Source organism: Pygocentrus nattereri, chromosome 17 (assembly GCF_015220715.1).
Source record: "Pygocentrus nattereri isolate fPygNat1 chromosome 17, fPygNat1.pri, whole genome shotgun sequence".
NCBI lineage: Eukaryota > Metazoa > Chordata > Actinopteri > Characiformes > Serrasalmidae > Pygocentrus > Pygocentrus nattereri.
Window position 1 is genome coordinate 30,711,581 of NC_051227.1, and position 23,757 is coordinate 30,735,337.

Here is a 23,757-nt window from a genome sequence, read left to right on the forward strand (position 1 = left end):
AATATAGTAGCTCCCTAGCAGCTTAGTAGCTCCCACTTGACAACAGACACTGTGTAGGTGCAAATAAATAAATGTTGCTTACTGCTGTCCTCTAAATGTTTAAAAGTCTATACTTTTTTGGTACTGTTTTCGCAGGTCACAGTTTTGAACTAGCACTATGAACCTTCGCAGGGTCATAGAACCTATACAGCAATGGTGCACTTGTGCTTTTGGGACAGATTGTATAGTTTTCATGCTGCACTTGTTCCCCTTAGAAAATAAAAGGTGGAGTGTTGAAAAATTTGAAATTTTAAGTGCCATAAATGATATCACAGTGCACATCTCTCACAATGCCCCTCTTATAGTAACAGACTGCCAACAACTTAGCAACCACCTAGGATCATATAGCGGTGGCCTAGCACCCCTTCACCAAGCACCATCACATACAGACATGTCTACATACGCATATTATCAACAACCTAGAATACCACAGTAACAGCCACCTTGGAATAATATACACACCCAGAAAATCAGCACAAAACTCATTGGGGCGGTGTCCCTCTTGTCACTGCGGTGATACCCTCAAGGGTACATTTCAGTGGCTTTAATCAGGGAACATAATTGTGCCATAATCCATTGAAATGATATTTTTGAAGTTGTACTGACTCCGCACATCCCGTCTTGTCTCCAGGCTTTTCATTTTATTGTTCTCCTTAAAACATTAAGTTATGAAAAGGTACAAATACATACTTTTCACTGGAAAAACATTTAAAGTGCACAGTTGGACATTAAAACAACTGTGGTACCTTTTGAGGATACATGTACATTGTTTGTATACTGGTGAATAAAAAAATGTACCTACATAGTAACTTCATTTCTTACAGTGTTGTAGCAACCTAGCAACCCATAGCAGTACCTTTGCAACCACCTGGGACACAATAGCATGGCCTAGCAACACCTTAGCAACCATCTGGGATAACATCATAATCACATAATAACACCTCAGCAACCATCTGGAATTGCATAGCAACAGCCTAGCAACACCTTAGCAATCACACAGGATTTCTGAGTAACAGCTTTGCTAAGCCAAAATTTGTTTACAGACCTGTCCCTTCTAGTTTTTTTGGGACCCAACTCACATTCACATCATATTTTGCATCGTAAACTTGTTAGTGTGAAAGCTAACAACTGTGGAATATAAGTGGAAGGACAGTAATCAGAGGCTGCTGTAGTTTGAAATGTTCGAAAGGCTGAGACCAAGCAAGACCAGTCCAAATTAGAAGCAGTGGTGAGCATTCTGGGTTTTTAAAACTCATTTCATTTGGATATTTGTTCACTCGGAGACTATTGAGACTTTTGAAACCTGTCATTCCTGCTCGACTTGTGTTAGAATTGTGACAGTACTACTCTACAACAATCCATGCCTTACAAACTTAAACATACAGAAAGAAAAATATTGTGCTCAGTGCCTGGATTGGAACATGGGAGTGGATTTAAAAGGCCCATGTTTTTGCACCTGCCATCTAAAAGCTTTTTTCCACTAGAAGGAGACAGTTTCTGACAACATGAATTTTACATGAAAACAAAAAGGTACACGAATGTGAACATGGAGCAGATAAGGCCTAGACTATAAATATGCCTGTACTCTAGGCATAAATGAATTCTGTGGTGGGTGGGGCTACTTCTTTAATCCAAAGTTGAAGCAAACATGAGTATACATCAAATCTGCAATCTTCCTGCAGGCGTATGGTGATTGGGAAGTGGCTTTAAAGCGCGGAAATGGCTTAACTTGATTTAACTAACAGCTTCCACATAGCCTACTGCTGAAGACACGAGTCTGTTAATGCGCAGGACTCAAATAAGACCAAGAGAAATACACATTACACAGGAAATGCTGCTGCCTGGACGTAATACTGATGAGTTCCTGCTACCCTTAGTTTGATTTAAATATAGTGACAGATGTGTAATACATCTGGCTTCACATTTGTTATTATTTCTGTATAAAGCCCTTGAAGCACACCTCTATGTTGTCTCCAGCACCCTAAGGATGTACGTGATGCGCTTTCAGGCCAATTCATTACATTGGACACATGCGTTACAGAGACTGCTTCAACACAAGGTTTCATATTGACTATAAAGGAACAGCGCCAAAACTAGAAAGGAAATTTTCTTGAAGGGAATGATTACATACATGCTTGAAAAGCCTGTGTGTTTTTGCTTATAACAAAATTACTCATTCAGTGAGTCATGTATGTTCACATCTGTTTGAGAGTGACTACAATGTCCTATAATGCTGTACATAATGACACAGGGTCATTTAGGGCCTTAAGATTAACACCAGAGACTGTGCATAAGCCTGTGAAGCACAGAAGCCAGCCCTGCTTTATTTTCTCTATATGACTAAACACGTCTAGGCTTCTGACTCATAACATTGTGTTTGATTTAAGCCTGACAACAAGGATTGCGCATGCCACACAAACTTGTAGCAAAGCCACTCTCTGCTGCCTCAGGTCAGTAGTCAGAATGTATGTTTGGGTGAGATGTACAGAATTATTTCTTGAAACAAACAAAATTGCCTACCAGTAGAATAAGATAATTTCACTAGATCTAATGGCTTAAAGGATCCATGTCTTAGATTTTCATGTTTTTTGTCTCTTTCCTTGAGATCCACTTATAATGTTTGTGTGGCAGTCATAATTCATTTTTGCATGACCATTTTCCAACCTCTCTTAATCCTTTAGAATTAATTTTTTTTTTTTTTTTTAATTAACTGTGCCTTTAAGACTAGTAGATGTAAAAAAACATTTGTTTTGGTTAACTTGCCTGTATTGTGTGTCATTCAAAACTCAGCCCAGCCAGGCTAAAATGCTTCTTATAACTTCAGCATAAATAAAGGGGCTAAACTGCTAAAGGCTGAATAGACAAAATATTTAAATGGGTTGTTAGACAAAAGGTTGTCTAAAATATGTTGAATCATTTTGTAATGTCCTCGTCACAGTCTCATAATAAGAGATATTGTATTTTTTATATATATATATATATATATATATATATATATATATATATATATATATATAGGCTGAAGAGGATTGTACTTGCTAAGATATAAATTAATGTATTAATTTATATGAATTTTGATTTCAGTCAAAAGGGATAATCAGATTTTTAAGGCAGTGTTTTTTTTTTCTTCGTTTTTTTTATAACCACCCCGTTAAAAAAAAAAAAAAAAAACTACAGGCTGCAACTTTCTAGAATCATACTGTTACTGTACTATATTAACCCCAAACCCAGTGCCTCGGAATTTAAGGCAGCCAATCCGAAGTCTTTAAAATAAGCAGAATATATGTCTGTTCTCACCACAGCTACCATTACCAGCCTAGTCAAATCCTACTTCATTTCACCTTTAGCTTGAACAGTGAGCTTGTGATCAGTTAGTAAGCTGATACCAAATGTGAGAAATTCTCTAAATAATGCTCATGGATGACCTTTAAACAGATGCAGTAGTGTTTTTATGGTTCCATGCTTGGATTAAATATATAGACTGACTAAAATATAAGACACAGGCTCTACATTGCTCTCTGGTGAAGTTCTGTCTTCTCATGGTAATTTAATTTGATATTGTGTAACTTTGGAGAGAAGCTGTTTTATTTATCCAAAATTCAAATTTAATATTTGAAATTTTTTCATGATTATTATTATTATTATTATTATTATTATTATTATTCACTACAGAGAACCAATATTAATTATAAAACGGCCTTTGCGCACCAGACAAGAATGAAGATGATTTTGTTCCTGTGGCAAAACTGTTGTGTGGACCACTGCTATGGGCTTTTTAAAGCAAGGGGGCCTCTTCTGGGTCTGACTCTCCCCAGTGTTGTCAGCCTTGTGATTAAGCCCAAAAGCCAGGAGTTCTGGGTGCCCTGTAAACAAGGTAGAGAGGGGGTGATGAGGATAAAAAAGGCCAAGCTCGCCTCTCGTCTACTTTTACATTCTGGCAGAGCACACCATGACGCATGGGGTTGCAGCTCATTAAAGCCGGAGTCTGGGGCTTGTCTCTGTAATCAGCAGGCTCACTTGTGTCTTTGCTGCTGGATCTGCAGGAGAGCAGCAGCGGTCCTCCCAAAAGCGACCAGCCATGTTTTCAATAAAGCTTCTCCGACTGGATTTCTCCCTCTGCTATATCAAAGGCTCGCGAGCCACAGGCCATGAACCAGGGCTTAAAGCAGGAGGGCTGGGGGAAGGCAGGGATAAAGAGGAGAGAGAGCATCCGAATCAGTGAAGGTGTTTTTTTCCATCTTTATGTACAGTACTGTGCGAAAGTTTTAGGCATCTAAGCAAATTTTAAACAGTTTACCTCAGCAGTGAGTTTATCACAATATACATTAGAATAAAGTCGTATTCATAATTCAAATAAACAGAAGAATTTCTTGGGTCCATATTTTTCCTTGACACCTTTGCAGCCACCACAGAGACTTGTTAGTATCATCAATTACATCATGAGCACAATTTACTGAAGCACTGATTGGTCAAACCAGGAATTGCTTTTTAACTACATTTGTAATGGTTAAACAAACACACTGTGTGTGTGTGTGTGTGTGTGTGTGTGTGTGTGTGTGTGTGTGTGTGTGTGTGTGTGTGTGTGTGTGTGTGTGTGTAAAACATGACAACTCGATAAACCATTTAAAATGGCTCTTATTTCCAAATAAGTGGAAGGGAAACAAAGTTTCCAAAACTGGAAACATAATAATATTAAAAATTAAAAAGTAGTACTATCTTTGAGAGAAAATCAAGCTCCACTCTGGCTTCAGATCTGAAAAAATCCACAGGTGTTTCTGTTTGTCTTTCCACTGTGAGAAGACAGCTCAACACTATTAGTCTGAAAACATTTGTAGATTTTAAGAAATCATTGATTAGAAAAGGAAGTAAACAGAAAGAAGAAAAAAATAGCAAATCAAGCAAAGAAGCTATTCTTGGAACAATGGACTGCCCACACCACAGTCCAGGCCTCAACATCACTGAGTAGTTTTGGAATTTCCTCTGATTATGAGAAGCAGAAAATACAACCAGCTTCTAAGGCTGAACCTTTGGAGGTGTGAAAATATATTCCGATTTGTTTGAAAAACTGATAGCAAGCCTCCTAGAAGAATGGCAGCTGTAATAAAGCCAAAGGGTGGACTCACTAAATACTGAAAAAAAATCTATTTACTTATTGAGGCATCTGTATAATCTTTTTGTTCTTGATGCTGAAAATTGGATGGCTTGCACTTAATGGCAGTTTTGATTGGCAATACAGTAAATGATGCACAGTATCTGATTCATAGTTCTACAGAGAACCTTTTACAAAGGGTTTCACTATTGTTACACATAATAGAACCCATTTTTGTACTATACAGGACACTTTTTGCTAAGAGTGTGACCTAAGCGGTTTTCTTCGCACAGCAAGCAAACATGCCTGCAGCCCATACTCCCACCCTCTTGTTTCTGTCAAAGACGAAAGTAGGACTGGTCCTGAGACTCTTGCTTGACTGCTTGCGTTTCTCCCTTTCCAGCAATGAAATAGAGCACAGCGGGTAAGGTTCCGTGGCAGTTATGAATATGTGATTGACTGTGCCGGGAACTTCAGGGAGGAAAGCTATCCAAGCAGACCGAACATTGTGCGCCAACACGTAGCGGAATGAATTAGCAGCCGAGCCAAAACACCGGATGCAGAGAGGTTATGTCTGTTTGGTGCATTTAACACGTCACCCATGCATGCCCCCCTTTTCCTCCTCCTCCCTCAGCAGAATTAGCTCTCAGCTCACACCCACAGACACTGTTCATGGCGCCACTGACCCCTTTAAGTATGACAGTTATGATGCTTTGTGCATCTGCCAACTCATCGGATATGCAGGGCTGGTTAATCATTCATTTGCTTTGTTCTCAGTCCTAGTGTAAAAAATTTGCTTCATTTTGATGAATGCCTGTGAAGGACCTGAGGTGGTTTGTATGATTTCCAAAAGATTTTTTTTTCCTTGTTGAATTATTTGCAGTGCTGTGGAAGCATATTGACACTGATGTTAGTCAGAGGTCGCCTATTGTTTGTATTAACGCGAGTGTGTATGTGTTCAGTCAGTTGTCTCATGTATTACGGCCATTGCTCTGGGTTATGATTACATTAAAGAAGCCTTATCCTACATATAATTATTTTTTTTCCTCTGGTGCATTTTTCTTTCCATTTTATGTATCAAAATAATTCATTTTTACATTACTTTTTTCCAACCTCTCCTTAGAATTGAACAGACTGTTTTTGTTACTGTGCCTTTAAAACTAATATGTAAATAGTGACTTCTTCTGATTGGCTTCCAGTCCTTTATTTGTGTGTATGTATGCATATACATATATATATATATTTTCCTGATTCCATCACATCATTGACTTACATTAAAAGTAAAGTATAATTTTTTCCTCTTCTGTAAAGTTACCATTTTGGAGATGTGAACACGAGGTGTTCTTCCGACAGCAGCAATATATATTTAGCTGCTTCTGGTGCGTGTGGGAGTGTTGGGTATGTGTGTGTGTCAGTCACCCATGTGTCTGTGATTGCTTGCCTGTTATGCAAATTAGGGCACTGCCTTTTAAATTTCTTTCAGCAAATTAGTTGAAAACACACAAACACAAACAGCTGTTGCCATTGAACATCCCTCCCTTTCTAATCTCTCCCTGACTTTCAATCTGGTGACTTTGTCTCCTGGGCTTAACCCCTTCTCTCTCTAGATGAATTTTACATATCTTTACAATTTGCTTTGATGTGGGGCAGGGATGTATCCCATTTTATACCTCCTCAGATTTAGAGCAGGAATTCCTCACATTACTTTATTATCATTGCCCATGACCTCTTTATAATACCCAAGGGAGATCTGCATGCAGGACGCTTGTCCATCTCGTTCTCTCTCTTTCTGTGTCCTTGCTCTTAAAGTTATGAGCTTTAACTGACCTCAGTGACAAAATAACAAAAGACTAGTTATCAGTTACTATCCACTTTATTAGACAAATAGATAGTTATAGAGTGACAGACACAGAAAGAAAACAAAACAAACCAACCAGGCCTGGATTGAATAGCATTTTACAACCTTTCAGTTGTGTTCACATTTCCAAATGAGTACTTAATTACTTGCTCTCAAAATCAAAACTTGTTTTCATGTTAATGCTGTGTTGTTAGAGCACAGAGGCTTAATTTATTGCCATGTTTTAATCCAAGTCAAAGCTGTCAAACACACACGGACATCGCCTTTAAGAGGCAGGCTGAGCCATGGACATCTCACAGCTTTAGTGACCCATAATCTGTAAGGTTGATTACATTTTTGAGTGCTGCTCTGCTGCTCTGCTCACTGGGATTCTTACTGTGTCATTAGCTGCTCTCTGCCAGTGGCTATGCTAATAGTGCTGTCCAGAGGTTGAGCTTTTGTTGTCACAACCGTTCTGTAAATATGCTCTCTCATATTTTAGGGCTCTTGTTTTTAAGAATTAAATAAACAGATGTGGCTCAATTGCTGAGTGACGAGATCATTTCCCACCATGAAAAGTACACAGATGCTGCTTAATAGTATTCAACTTGAAATAAATGAAATGAAATGAATTAATATAGATACTAGCTGAATCAGAATAAATGTAGGCAGCACATTCAATAGGTTAATAACTGTTAACTCTATGCAGAATCATTCATTACGTCATTTCCATTTATGTCATATTTTTAGGTCTGCAACAAATATTCAGTAATGCTTTATGAATGATGTCATTAAAAGATTAAAAACTATTAGACCACTATCCAAAATAGAGTAAGACATTTGAATAACTGACACATTTACCACTGTCATTAACCCATAAGTGTTCTGCTTCTCTGGATTGCTAGCTAGCAGGCTCTCAGTTGTGTTTATTATTGTGAATGAACAAGAGTTTGTTGACTAGCTAGCAGTCCTGAGCTGCAGGAAGGTTATTCTGACGTTAAAGTCAGTGCGGCTGAGTTTAGCATGTGCTCCAGTATAAAGTGGTTTTCAGCAGTTTTGAACTGTTCACTGACAAGAATTCACAAAAAATCTTGTTTTCATTTTTAAGGGAAATGGATAAAGGGATATCGTTTTTTTCAGTACCTTGTAGTATTTCAATCTGGTTTCATTAAAAATAAATTTTTCTACAGTAGCGCAGTGGTGTTTTGGTTACATCACCAAGCACTAGTCAGTGGGGAGAAAAACGCATTAACCAAAAGTATCATGTGTCTCATCAACCCTATTATTGAGCGAAACGCTTAGTGACCCTCCCTGATACAGCGTTTCACTTGGAGCTGTGCCACGGTAAGAAAGAAAATTATTTCATTATGACTTCCAATTCATGTTTACATAAAATGTCATATAAAGCACTTACAAACCACTTAGTTTTACATTCCTTCAGTAAAACACCAATTTAAACATTACACGAGAATGCATTATATGTTATAAGCATTATATTCCACACTACACATGCCTTATTTAATGACCCAGTTAAGGAACTCAGTTACAGGAAGAAGTCCAGTATTCCTTATTAAAGCCTACACAATAACTCCCTCAGTCCAGCACTGTAACAGTGGTCGGTTCTGTTTAGTTTTTTTTTTTTGGGGGGGGGGAGAAGGTGTTTGTTCTCTACAGGGCTGCTGAAGGCTTCACACATTTTGGGTGTATGCAGCAATGAGTGTTTCCTGCCTTTGCTCTGGCCTCCTCCTCTTCCTGCCCCATGCCACTGCAGCTGAACCCTGCGTGGGATATTTATATCCTGTGCTATGAGCCCAGGGCCGAGACACTTCTCTCATGAGATGTTAGCTACAGTGCTTTAGTGGTCAGTCCACATGGCTGCAGCCGCCATGCTTGTCGTTCTCTTCTGTCTCCTCTCTCGCTGCTGGGGTGCCACCTCAGGCGCCACAGTGTAGACCGCACAATGCCTTTCTCTGTGTGGGAAAAGAGACATTTGACATTCAAGAGAGATTTGAGATGTGTTGATAGTGAAGCCTCTACTGTCTGAGTGTAGTTCATTTCTGTGTAAGGCATTTTGCAAGTACACAATTCTGGTTTCTCTGTTTGTACAAGCTAGGGATGGGCAAGAGTCATCAACTAACTGAATGCTCATTACGTAACCACTTATTAGACTAGAAAACTACTACTCAAGATGCGCACAGTTGTTTTTCATTGCCTGCGACCACATAGAAAAGCGTTTCAGTGTGTCTCACTGTACAGTTGTGAATGCATAACATGGCAGTGCTGCTAGTAGGTGTGCAACAATACACTAAGACCAAAGTTTTATTTAATTCACAATACTGGGTTTATTATTCTGTGTTTTGATTCAGCGTTTCGAACAAAATTTTAATCTACCTGGGAAGTGATAGGGGTAAGACGCTGATTGGTGCTGATGTATTGCAAACTTGAAGTGTTCAAGCAGTGCAGTTGCATTAGATGACAAAATTAATAGAATATCCATTCGCAATGAGATAATATCATAGCTCCGCAATGCAAATTGCAGTGTCACAATGCAATACTACAACCCTAGTTGCTCTGCTGTGTTTTGTTGCTCAATGTGGCTAAAATGGTTACTGTTTACAACTTAGAATTTAGCTAGATGCGGAGAGGTATTCGTTTTTTGTGTAGGCCAGTTTTTTAGCTGTTTTATTTGCCATATACTATAGAAAAGATAATATGAACAATTCTTTGTAGAAATCCCACACCTTTAACATCGTTTGTTATACTTTTTTTTTTTGGCTCAAATACTCATCACTAGTCCAACTACACATAAAAAGCTAAGTCAAATGTATATTCGATTATATTCTTACATACTAGAGACTGAACAAAATGTAGTTTTAGTGTGTCAGTGTTATCTTAGTATAGTTAAAATGTATTAACATATTTGAAAAACACTAATACACACTGAAACTGCTAAAATTAAAACCAACTGTCCGCCATAGTGATTTCCATCACACACATTACGTTATCTGTGTTCTTGGTTACTGTGCAGAGAGACGGTAGCAGTAGGCTGTTTACTCCCACTGTGACTTTTTAAAGACATGGCAATTGTACACAGCTAAACAGTGCTATTACCATTTTATTCTGCAATATCTCAAACAGTCACAGTCCCATCACTGCTATATATGTACACATGAACTAAAAAAAAGGCATAGGGACATATCCAAACAAGATTTTTGTTTTGATTCTGAGTTTTAGGGGATGTACAGCTCATGATGAACAGTTTTGAAGGAAGACAAAGCAAAGTAGAGGTGGGCAATACAACAGAAGTATAAAATCATGATACTTCAAGAAATTTTCACAGTAAATAATAAGTCACTGCATTTCTTTTTTTCTGACATATCATGAAAGTAAAAACAACCAGTAGTGCCACGTTTTTAAAAATGCTATTGAAAACTACGAATACAGTGATTTGTATTCAATATTTCACATCCTACATTAAATACAGTTATACAAGACTAATTATGCTTTTTAAGTAATGATGATATTCACGATATATTCTGAAAAATGTACTGACGTAATGTATCACAACAATGATTAATATCATATATTACCCAGCCCTAAGGCAAAGAGCAGTACTCACAGCTGAGCAAGTGGTTCATCTGCAGGTCATGGCTGCCTTATTTACTTTTAATTGAGTTAAGCTGGGCAAATCAGAGGTTTACGGTCTGCACACAGAACACAGAGGACCCTCAGCTATTACTTTATAGTGTATAGTACAGAGGCTCTGACTAAACTATGGATACAGACACAGGCGGAAACATGTTGGACTTTCAAGTCCAACACTTGCTTGTTTGCTCTTATTCTTTCCATCCCCCTCCTTTTTTTCCTTCTGTTGCGTAACCCTCCACACGATGGCAGTTTACCTCGCTTGGCTATGACTTTCCCACTGCCAAATTTGCTCTTTTGCCCTAGTTTCGAAGTCTGGGCTCTGTTTTGAAAGGGCAGGAAGCTATCCTGTTTTACACGTCTGCTGTGTTTTTACAGCCGTGAAAAGAAGCTAGTCGAGAACATTTCTATAGAACAAGAGCACATTCCGAGTGTGCAGTTTACAGCAGCATCAGCAGCAGGGTGTCTGCTTCTGTTATACTGCTGTGTGTTTGCACCTGCATCTCCCCACTGTGTCACGATGGATTGATTTGCATGCTTGAAAAAGGGTGGCCACCTCGACATTAAACGCACACCTGTTTTTTCTTTTTCTTTCTTTTTGTGTTGTCGTTTTTCTGCAGGTATATCCTAAAGGAGACCCTTCCTGCCGCCTTTTAAAATTTTCTTCTTTTATTTTCCTTTTTACTCCCATTTTCAAGCATGCATATCCGCTCCATCATACTCCCCATCCATCCTCCAGCCCTCCCTTCATTTCTTTTATTAATTTGCCATCATTGTATGTCAAATGGAGATGACAAGAGAGGAGAGGAGGGACTTGCTAAAGCACAGAGGAGGAGACCCACGCCCCTGACCCGCCAGGTTAGAGACGCTAGTGCCAGAGTGGCTTGGAGAGCAACTAGTCACAATGCTGTGTAACAGACATTTATACTGTCCATTAATGATCAGAACACTTAACTTCTGTTGTCCTAATGGCCCATTTCAGAGGAACTGGCACTGCAGCAACAAATGGATGATGTGAATGTAGCCCAATTGTTTGCTTCCTTGTGTTTTGTGTACAGTCAGTAAAGGTCACAACTGACCTCTCCATGCTCCATCTACAAATGCGCTCTTTCAACTGTTGTGATGTTGGACAAGTCTTACACAGTGCTGGCAAAAATCCCACTCGACTTAATGAGAAATTGTTGTGCACTCAGTGTTTGTCAGAACTTTGGCGAATGTTATATTTGTCATATAATCGAGTTAATGTTGGCATGGTGGTACATTGGTTGTCATGTCCGAACAGCCTAGATTTGATTAGCTACAACAACATAATCCAGCTTGGTATCGTTGCATTATTATTTATTATGGTTTGTCCAACCTTGCAGCAGTTGCTATGAAAGGACATATTTGTGGATGGTGCATGAATAGATAACTTGCTCACCCTCAGGGTCTTAAGCACAGAAATGGGTGTTCATGGGGGGGTGTACATTCATTGGAGAGTGGGTGGCAATGCACATGAAGGACAGGCAGAAATCTGAAATCTGTCCATATTCAGCCAGCCCTATTAATTACCCTATGAGTATCCCCAGTGAGTCAGTATGTGCCCTAATATATTAAATATATTCATTACTCACCGTTTCCCTTAACGGGGGATTTCACTGTTTTTTCAAAATTCCCACATAATTACATGACTAAGATATAAACAACGTCATCTAGAGTGGTTTGATGCGAAATTCTTTATTCTTCTGAAATAAACAGACTCACAGTTGTGCTCAGTGGTGGTGATAGGAACCAGTTGAGCGAAGCGTTTAATACCTTTAAAATGTCCTTCACAGAAAGTATTACATGGAATGGGTACAGAGGTTTTCGCCTGAAATGTATTTATAAGAGCTATTCATTGCATGTGCAGGGTGTTTGGAGGCAAAATAGATTTAACCAAATTAACCACTGTTACAGTTGCATATAAAAACTCAGAAAGCATTTGTAAGTTCATTGGTCAATTTGGATAGTACATGAAATGGCTATATTTGCATTGTTGACTGTGATCCCATGGTTCCTATCACCACCACTGTTAAGAGTTCGGAGTTGTTTAGTGAATCCTCTGAGTGACCATTTCTGCCTCTTAGTGGCTGAAATATATAGAAATTTTGGGGAAAAAAAACAATGGAATTCTCCTTTAATCTGCCAATGAGTAATGTTTATACTGTGTTTTGTACTGTAAATATTTTTCTTTAAGTCTAACACAGAGATTTACTCCCTTGTCTATTTGGTTGTGAGCTGTAAGATTGTTAGTATTCTATGTGGTTGATGTTAGTGTACATTTAAAAGTCAAAAAACGTCTAATAAAGAATTTGAGAAAATCTTACAAAACACACTTTGCTTTTGTCGCCTTTGTGGCCCAGCTGTGTAGTCGTGTCGGCACATTTAGCTTATGTGAGTTGTTGTGAAACACCAGTTCAACTAAGCATGACACTAAAGCAGTAGGGGGGCATTTGAGGGTTTGACAACCTGCTTGTACAGTCCCCTTTGCCTCCACATGTTCACCAATGTGTGTGATTTGCACAACAAGGGGCAAAGGGTTGGGCTTGTGCATGCTGCATTATTGATGCCTGAAATTCTGCTACATTTAAACTTCATAATCATCAGCAGGAGTTGTGCTCAAGTTGCGTTACAGGCCATAGTTCTCCACACACGCGCACACACACACACACACACACACACACACACACACACTGTAATACGTCTATCCAGGTGCCTTGCCGTGTTTTGTGATACTGCAGTGCATTTGCAATGGGGGAAGAAAGCAAAATGACAGCGCTGACTACGAGTACTGCATTGCTGTCGCCATACATTTGTAAAAAATAAAGGTGTAATTTCATAGATTAACCACTTTGGGTTCCCTTAAGACCCTTTCAATGAAAATTTCCTTCAAGAAGCACTGATCTTAAATGAAATGTGTATAGACACATAGTGTAGAAGGTCCATACCAGTTTAAATGTTTTTGAACTGAATGTTCAGGCTTTCATCTATTTAGGATTGTTTATTTTTACAAGTGTGTAAGCCTTTATCTGGAGATCATTTAAGCTTAAAAAAAGATTATTTACACTCTCTACACTCTCAAATTGTATTTACAAAAGTGGTTCTATCAGTTTTTCAACATTTCTGCATAATTAAATCATCACGATACAAACACACATTCAGAGTGGTCTGATGTGAAATGTACCATTCTACAGAACCTTACTGAACTAGAATGGATGGGAACCAGACGACCAAAGCATTTAATGCCTTTAAAGGTATGCTGCCTGAAGCCTGAGACATTGTTTTTACAATAGTTTTGAGAGAAACAGGCCTGGATTACCAAGATGTCAGCCCCTGGGCACAAATATTTGGTGGAACACTACCATTTTTTTCCTGGTCATGGATTTTATTTTTGTTTTTTAATGATATCTCAGCAAGTTACTTGAGGGCTGTTCAGCACCACAGGGGCACCATAATAACCTTGGTTTTGGGCACATCGCTATTTGTTTATTTATTCATTTTAGAAAGAGTGCTTTTGAATGTTCTGACAATTCTGCCTGGCTTGTGGTATACTCCAATAAAATAGGTACTATAAACTAACCTCTTGACTTAAATATTTCTATTAAGCAGCTTAATGGAAAGTTAACTAGTTATTAGTTAAATTAGTTATTTATTTATTATTGTTTAGAAGTAAGGTTACTGTTTTGACATGCTCTGGTTAAAGCAACATAGTGTGTTGACAAGCATTACATTTCCCAAACATACTGTTTTTGTCCATGGCATGATATGACAGCAGTACAGTCATCATTCTGCATATTCCAATATGCTATTGTGGTAGAAATAAAGCCGTAACAAGATTATGGACACATTAAGGGTCAACAAACACAGCAAGAAGTACAACACTTTTCTTTAAAGCATTTTCACCTTTCACCACTTTTCACCAGCACATTTTCCTCAATGAAATTTCCTAAATGATGGCATTAGTTAAAACCAGACAGCTGAAATGTAAATAATGATGGGACAAAGCAGTAAACTTTAAAACCCAAACCATCCAGCATCTGAAGCTAAGGCGTACTGCCATTGCGCAGATCACTGCTCCCAAATAAAAATAGACATCCTCTACTGTGTCGGAGTTTCAGGTCTTGCATATACAGATCCCTCAGGCACAACTTTTGTATATCTGGACCTTGAAATCCAAAACACATATACCGGAATGCTATCTCAATGTGTTTAAAATAAAATAAAAAAGTTTGACTGACATAATGAACCATAGTGGAGCAGTTGCAAAGATTGAAGGAAAAAATGAAGTGGACGTTTTCACTTTCCTGCAGTAAAGTTTATTAAGTTTACCACTGTTTTACCATTATCAGTCTTGCATATATAAGCTCGGAACATCTGAAGATCATTGTTCATTTTGGATGGTAAATAAAATGACTATATTTGCATTGTAGAGATTGCGATCCCCGCTATTTGATTCGGTGAGTTGGTATGTTCCTTTACAACGCACCATCTCTCATCAAACCACTCAGAATGACTTTTTTTACACCTTGATTTAAGTATGCAAAGATGTTGAAAAATAAGTGAAAAATTTCTCTTTGAATAACCATCCATTGAGAATTTCTCTAGGAAACAAAAAGTGGATCTTATCTAGCGTCACTCTAACAAACCCTTTTTGAGAGTGTACAATGTGCATAATTTTTATCAGACAATTTTAGTTGATGGCAAGTTTACTGTCACACAGTGTACATGTTGTACCGTCGCTCTGCTACCTGAGTAAACAACACAGAGTGTGAACTTTGCTCTCTGGCTTGGATGTGAGCAGGAAAAACAGAAATGAGCAGCATGTGATTGTAGAGTGCTGACAGAGTGGAGCTCCTCTAGGAGTTGTAGACCCACTTAGGCATCTGGGCAGTCCAGCACACCCCTTTCCGGATGTGTCCCGTCGCTTGCCCACAACCAGCTTCACAGCCCACACTGCTGAAGCTGCCAATTGTTTAGATAAGTTTTTTGATATCATATTTTATTCTTTTTGGGATGTGCCAATTTTTTTGTAGCCTGTTCATACACACTTCTGTACTTTGTAATCAGGTCCAACAATTATACCATCGAAAATATGCTCTGATTGCTCTCTGTGTGTATTTTGGGTTACATGGCAGAGCCAAAAACAATACCAGTCAAAACAAAGAGGGTTTTACGTGAACTCGCAATAATTTGCGCTGTCTGTGAAGAGGTTTCAACCGCCCTTTGAAGTGTCCAGTCCCTAAATTACAGTGCTGCCATAATGAAGTATTACTGTGCAATTACACAGCAGTATACTGCACACAGCCGCAGAGCAGCGAAAGTGCAGCATGGGAGCAGAGGGCAGGCGTTGAGGCTTCAGAGCAAGGGTGTTTTTTGTGAGAGTGTTTGGCGTGTGTGTTTACGGCTTTGCCATGCCGCTTGGCTTTGCACTGGGTGGCCTTCATCTGAGGTGGCCAAGCCTGATGAATTATGGAGTGGCGGCAGTCTCATCAATACTGCAGCAGCACAAACATGCAGACTATTGGCACCAGGCAACACGTTAGCGGACGATGCATTTTTAATTAACGATGGGCTTTGTTTCTCGGTTTGACATCTTCCTTAAACATGCCAGGGCATGGCAGAAGAATGACTGATGGATATTTCTGGAGCAGAGGTAGCATGAGGGCTTTAAAAGTTTTACAGGCCAAGGCACCACTCAGGCCTCCTCCTACTTAGTCTTTTTGGCTCAACCTCCTGGACTGCAAGCTCCTCATCTCAAGAAAAAAGAAGAATGAAACAAAACGGGTCAACTCAGCTGAAAAAAGAGTGATGAGAAATGCTACAGATGGACCGCAGGTTTCAGAATGCCTTGTTTCTGTTTTACACTACAACATAAAGCAAGCTTGTTGTGAGATGTAGTAATAGTAGTATTTTTCAGGAAGCCATGGAAACCCTGGTTAACTCATCATGGCCAATTGACTCTGTGTTGAAAGGGGGGAATTGAGTCCTTCCAATTGATTAAAACCATACATAGACATGAGATGAGCCCTGTAGCCAATGACTCATACACATACGGCTTGCAGCAGACACGCTGGCCACTCCAAGACTTTTAATCAAATATCCTGTTAATGCCAGCTACAGTGTGTGTTGAACCGTTTCAGTGCCTTCAGTCCCTCCTTGTAATTCCAACTTGGCACTGTTTCATCGTGGAATTCCCACATGCAATTTAAAACGATGTTTCAGCTGTTGTAAGCGGACAAACACTTTGTGATGTGATATTTTGTCTGCCGTATCATTAGATGGTAGTTAACCAAGATGATTCTTGAACATTTAGCAGAATGGGACTATGAAGGGTTGTTACTTCACTGCCTGTCGTTCCTGGGAGTTCTTGTCTGGGCTAAGTACAATGCCAGTATAGAAGAACCAGAACCAATTGCAGTTCAGAACTGCTCATAGGCCACTGTTTAGACACCGATGATCACTTTTTTGAATTGGTCATTCTAGCCTAGCGTGCTACCAGCATGAGGGTCAGCCCCAGATTGCGGTCCATTGAAATGAGATCCATGCCCTGTTCAGGGACAGGAGCAGGGTCAGCAGCTGGTGGAGGATATGGCAATCATTTATGAAAATATGCTTTCTCAAGCCCACAAAAACAAAGCCCCAAACTCAACAGCTGGGAAGGGTTGGGAGTAGCCCCAAGGCTGGCAAGTTCCCTTCCAGATGGAGAGGTTAGTCCAGGGCTAGCCAGGCTGCTCCACTTAAACTTCCGATTCCCATTAGGTGCAGAGAAGATTGCAGGGGAAGGGAAGAGGAAGAAAAGCAACGAGCATGACTGCTCTGTTTTTTCGCCCCGCTTAATCAAATAAAGCAGGAAGCTTCCGAGACGGAAGAATTGTGTTTATTGATATTTTGTGCTCGCTGTTGTTTGTTTTTAGAAATCTTCTCTCCCTCTCTTTCTCTCTCATTGTGAAATATTGGTATTTTTTGCAAATACTTTTCACTGGCCTGTGAGTGCTGACCTTTTTCTGGGAGAGTTGCATTGGGGCTATTTTATTTTTCCCTCATTAATGTTCCATTCGTTTAAATTGAGCCACTGGGAAATTTAGACAGACTGTGCTTCTACTGCAACTAAATTGCCAGCCCAGGTCAATTTATAGTAATAGTAGGCGTTGGATGAAATAGCTGTATGGAACAGGCTTTAAATAAGAATTGATGACCCTCTTCCACCCTTGTGTTGATCTGACACTCTGCTTAGTGTATAAGTATTGGGGCCCTGGTGTGGATATTGTGTTACCGCGGGCTCAATTTGGCTCTTTTAAAATGTGCAGTCCCTGACGAGAGGGCCCTGGATTTGCCCTTAATAAGAGCAATGTACACATGAAAGCCCTGGGAATAGATTCACAGCACAGTACATAATGCATGTCTTGTGTGAACCTGTGCCAAAATGGGGGGGGGGGTTGACACAGGGTCTGCACAACCTGGCAACTTTTTTTTCTTTCCAGAGGACATGGGATATTCATTCAGAAGGCTACTAAAGTTTACTGTAAGCAGACTGGCTGTTGATGTATTAAGCTTCATGTATTCGGCGAGGCCATGATCAGTGCCTTGGCTCTGCTTATTCTTGGCACTAAAACCGCAGTGCAGGGCAGAAGAAAGCCCTGGTCAAAGCCTTTAGAGCATTGACTTTAGAGCACCCAGCATCTGTCACATTCACTGCTTTATAGAAAAATGAAAAACTCCATTAAAGCAATCCATGAAAACAACAGCCTGCGTCGAGAAGCAAAAGACTCCTCAATTCATAATATTCATTTTTACAAGGCTATTATACAACAGTGAACAGCTTGTAGTCTCACCAGTGTAACGATGCCTCATGTATTGTGGTGAAGTTATAGAGTAATGCTTGAGTTCTCATGTTTAAATTTCTCTTTATGCGAATTTGCATGAAAGCTCAGGGCACGGAATGATTTCAGTTATGCAGAGAGCTTATCTTGAATCTGCTTAATATTGTTATCATACTTATGCCTCAGGTCTGACTAGCAGTCGGACAAAAAAGGGCAGTGCATATCCATTTGTATTCATAAACATATATGAATACCATATGATATGGTAAGTCTTTGTGTGTGATGGTGATGCACAGTCTGCTCTGATACACTGGCATGCTTTTTCACAGCACTGAAACTTCTGAAGGAGTGTGACTTGCTGAGCTGAATGCTCATTTTGTCAGGAAGCTGTGAAGAAGCCCTCTCTCAGAGTGTGACCCTATGTGTGTCTGGGTGTTGTGTGTGACAACCCCACTTTCAGGGTATGTTTGTCTTGTGATGTGTGCTGCCCTCCATATGCTTGTGTGCTGCTGGCTGCACTTTCTGGTTGAGGTAACCCAGCCGATACTGGTGGCCATCAGCCCCTGTGGGCCCTCAGCACACTACCAGAGTGCAGGGGTTGTGACCTCAGAGCCTGCTGGGGTCAGGATGGCGGCCAGCAGGGGCAGACATTACAGGCCCATTACTGCAGGAAATTGAAAACACTGACCCCCAGCTCAGACAGCGGCTGCCTGTGTGCCGACGCCATTTGTAGGACCTAATTGTGCTGTAATTAAGATGAACCTAGAGGAAGATGGAGCAAGCGCCTGAGGCAGGAGGAAGGTCAGGGAGAGCGAGAGGAAACCAATCAGCACATCTCACACGCAATGAAACAATCTCACAGTGTTAAACTGTGGAAATGTGTGGGTGGGGGGGGGGGGGGGTGTTTTTGTTTTGTTTTTTCTCTTTTTCTTCCACCAGTCATGTAATTTGTTGTAGTATGTAAACATTGTTAAAGTTTCAAAGTGTCTCATTCACTCCCCAGTTCATAGTTTTTGTGTGTGTGTGTATATATATATATATATATATATATGGGTGTGTTTGTGTGTGTGTGTGTGTGTGTGTGTGTGTGTGTATTGAACTGTCCTCTTTGACTTTTGTGATCACAAAACTGATGCATTATATCTGCCTATGCAGACGTTTAGCCCTGCCACCCCTAAGCTAAAAAGCTAAAAGACTTTTCAGCCTGGACTGCTTTTTGAATGTAGTGCAGCCAATCAAAAGAGTGGTCATTTACATATATCAGTACTTCAGGCACAGCAACAAGTTGCTTTTGTGCTTTGGTGAGATTTGCTTTAAATGAATGTAGTATTACTTGTGTTTTTAAATACGAATTGTGTGTAGAATATAAATATTGTTAAAGTTTTAATATGTACCATTCACTGCCCAATCTGTACAGTCCATATATGGGAATTAAGCTGCCCATTTGGATTTTTTTGGAATGTCACAAAAATCATTGAGCTTACCTATATATCCACTTATTTAGCCTACAGCAGTACAGCAGTTTTATACTGTCATGTTGAAATTACAAGGGGCATTTCAGCCCAGACTGTTTTTGAGGCACAATGCAGGGCAGCCAATCAGAACAGAACTCATTTATGTACATCAGTATTAAAGACATCATCATAAAAAGTGTATTTAATTCTAAAACATTAAAACAAAGATCATTTAAAAACTTATTGTGACTGTTTTTGGTACATAAACCTACATAAATGTCTCAAGAAAATGTCATAATAAAATGCATCAAAATGTTTTATAAATTATTAAATTATTTACGAATATCACTCTTTAAGGCACAGTAACAGTATTTTTGTGATATTTATATTGATATTTAATGTTCACCTGAGTATTGTCTGTCTTTTGTATGAATCTTCTTTAGTTATAGTTAATTAAGAATAATAGACCTTCATGTTTTCACAGCACACTGAAAAATAGATGCATTAGAACCTTGAATTGACTTGATTCAAATCTGTATATTATTTCAAGAATAAAGAAATACATGACATGGATATAATTACTACCAAAAGTGAGCAAACTTAGTGATATAATTTAATATTTATGTGAAAATAGGGTAAACATTTGGAAGAAATAAATCAATAGATCATTTTTCAGCAGAGCCTTCTTAGTATATAATAGTAACTTACTATGGCACTTTGAGCACATGTAGAACACCAGGAAATAATGGATATTTTTTTGAGGTTTGCAGTGTAGTTAGCAATTTTTCCGTCACCTCATATTACACTGAACATGCTTACTAGACCACAGCATGGTGATTGTAATGCAAGATTGTAATGTCCAGCAATTGTGCATATTGTTTTTCCATTTGCATGTCTAAAATGTCAGTCCCTCACCTGTTTGATGAAAGACACCAGCCACATGCTTGTTTCAGCCAGACAGAATTAGGATGAAGTGTGCTGTTCTTTGTCAAGTTGTTTCTAGCTCTGTTTCTAACTCTGAAGAAGTTTCCACCTCTCACTAATTCTTGGTCATTCTTCTGTGCAGCTGAATCGCTGATAAAAGCGAAGGTTTATTTGAATGAGATTCTGGTGATTGAAAACAAAACCAGAGTCATGGGGTCGGAGCAGCATAGCAATGTCCAGTGTGCTCGTGCCTGTGTGTGTTTGTGCCACTGGCCTCCATGGCTCTGGGACACCCTGTAAACAGACACCTATCGGCAGCTGGGCACTTGGCAGTAGAACAAGCCTGCGTGTGGAGAAGGATACTGACCCCCACCGACTCCCTGTCTCCACCCATGCAGTCTTACATACACATACATACGCACACACACAAACAAACACAGTGCTGTGTGTCCCCCCTTTCCCCCCAGCTCGACCGTGACTTGTCCTGACTCCTGCAGTGACGGACAGCACAATGTTTACCAGCTCTCCGGAAACCTCAGGAAGAGCGCCTCTCCCCACTTCCAAAAATTTTTTATTTTTAAATCAACACTTACTTCGGTTTATTTGTGCCCAGCAACAAGCCAGCAGGATTTATTGCGCTCTAATCTAAAGAGAGCGTCTCCATTTCCGAAAATAAAGTGCTCCGAATGCCTGAAAGAATGTAAACGGAACACGGGAGAAATTATACAAATAGAGATAGCAGCAATCTCTTAGTCAAAATGTTTTCTCTGAAGTGCAGTGGGGAGTCTCTCGAGGCTTGCCAGGAAAACACTCAAAACTTATCTTCCTTCCTCTAAGCTCTTGTCTGAGACCTTCTGCTGGAGTGGCCACTCTTAATACACATTTTAATGACTCGTCTTATTGAATGCATCCAGTTTGGTCCTATAGCGTCTGTTGCTATGCAGAGGGACAGCAGCATTCACTGTACTGCACCATGTTTACTGTGTGTTGTGTGGGTTGCAGCAGCTTTGCATGAGGACATAAATCAGTGCTTCTTTAATGCTTTGAATGTGGTCCCCCCCTGCCGTGTCCTCGGCACAGATCATCACTCCGAAACAAGCGCAGCTTTATCATCACTGCCAACACGTCTCTAATGAAGGCCTGCACCACATTCACCAAAAGCCACCAGAGGCTCACAAATTACAGCCTGTGCCTCGCGCAACCTTATGCCACTCACCCCCTGACTTTTCTCTTTGGCTAAATTTAGGCTTTGGCTTCAGAGAGGCCCGTGATTACTCTGTCATTCCTCTACTTTCATAACAGGTTTCGCCGAACGTTTAGTGTTCGAGGGCCCATTATCATGAAAAAAATGATTTTTCTATGCTTTTCTGAAAACAGAGCTCAGTCTCATATGTAAACATTGCTAAAGTTTTTAAATATTCAATCTTTAGTTTATACAGTCCATATTTGTCAGTTTAGCTGACTTAGTTAAGAATTTTAGATTTTCTTTTTGTTTTTTATTATTTTTGGCTTTTTTTTTGATAATGTCACAAAAAACAGTTCATTTACATACATTGCTTTATATGGGATTTCAGCTACTCAGCAGTTCAGGGTCTCCTTTGCTGTATTTTTCATGTCATAATGCACCAGATGTTTTCAGTTTGTGACTAGTTTGGACTGCAGACAGGCTAGTTTAGCACCCAGACTCTTTTACTATGGAGCCATGCTATTGTAATGCATGCACAATGTGGTTTCGCATTGTCTTGCTGAATTAAGCAAGGCATTCCCTGAAAAAGACGTTGTCTGAATGGCAGCACATGTTGCTTCAAAACTTGTATATATCATTCAGCATTAATGGTGCCTTCACAGATGTGCTAGTCACCAGTACACCCCTACACCATCACAAATGCTGGCTTTTAAAATGTGCACTGAAAACAAGCAGGATGGTGCCTCTCCCCTTTAGCCCTGAGGACCCAGTGTCCATGATTTCCAAACAAAAGTTTCAGATTTTGACTCGGGCCCAGAGAAGGCCTCAGCATTTCTGGATTCTGTTTATATATAGTTTGTCCTTTGCAAAGTAGTGTTTTAACTTGCATTTGTGGATGCAGCTGTCTTCACAGACAGTGGTTTTTAATAGTTTTGTTCTTCCCATGCAGTGGTTCTCACTACAGAATCATGCCTGTTTTTAATACAGAGCCAAGCAATGGCCCGAAGATCACAGCAAGCAAATATAGTTTTTTGGCCTTGTTCCTTGCATGTAGAGATTTATCAGGATTCTCTGAATCTTTTAATATTGTAATTTCTCAGTATCAACATTTGATACGTTGTCTTTGTATTATTTACAATTAAATATAGGCTTCCATCTGTTCAGTCAGAATCAGAACATAGGTCATTTACATATCAGTCTTAAAGGCATGTCAGCAAAAACAGCTTGTTTAATTCTAACAGATAAAAAGAAGTTGTGAAAATGGTCACGAAGAAATGAATTATGACAGGTTTTGATGCATAAAATCACACAAATATAAGTGGACTCAAGGAAAAAAGAAATAAAAGTACAAAAAAAGAATGATATGTGTCCTTTAAAAGTATTCAAAATAAAGCTGATGCTTAAAATGCACATCAGGCTCTCTCTGCGGTTTTGAATAAGGAGATTGTTATATACTTTTGGTGAGTCTGCACTGCCTCTGAGTTACAGCCTTTCGTAAGGATGACCCCTCGCCTACCCAAACATCCACTTAACCTACAACGCCAGCCAGTCTGCTAAACTGTCCACCCAGCTTGAATAGAGGGAGACGCATGTTTACTTCATCTGCTCGTGTTAAATGTCACGCACATGGAGACATTGCACACACACACTCACACACACACACACAAAGGGCTCAGTGAGGGCACAAGTGACTGTTTCTTATCTCTGAGTATGTGAAAAATGTGTAATACGGGCTGATCTGAATT

The 23,757-nt window shown here is 39.6% G+C and overlaps 1 protein-coding gene and 1 long non-coding RNA gene across 8 annotated transcripts in view; one reads left to right on the forward strand and one right to left on the reverse strand.

Moving 5' to 3' along the window:
• Window positions 1–23,757, forward strand: part of bcas3 (BCAS3 microtubule associated cell migration factor) — a 290,913-nt gene that overhangs the window by 155,104 nt on the left and 112,052 nt on the right. Inside the window, exon 24 of one of the 7 annotated variants that reach the window (XR_005131735.1) lies at window positions 11,231–11,468. The exons of 5 other annotated variants lie outside the window; for them this stretch is intronic. Coding sequence is in view for 1 of the 2 variants with exons in the window: in XM_037546830.1 (XP_037402727.1) it covers window positions 11,231–11,241 (11 nt within the window). In the remaining variant the exon portion in view is untranslated. Of the gene's footprint in view, window positions 1–11,230; window positions 12,924–23,757 lie in introns of those variants that run through there. One more of the 7 variants, XM_037546830.1, reaches the window with a different exon arrangement.
• LOC108425901 lies at window positions 8,595–10,710 on the reverse strand. Its single transcript, XR_001857739.2, has 2 exons — window positions 10,585–10,710; window positions 8,595–8,935 (listed from the first exon to the last, which is right to left on the reverse strand). It is a non-coding gene; the product is annotated as an uncharacterized LOC108425901 (long non-coding RNA).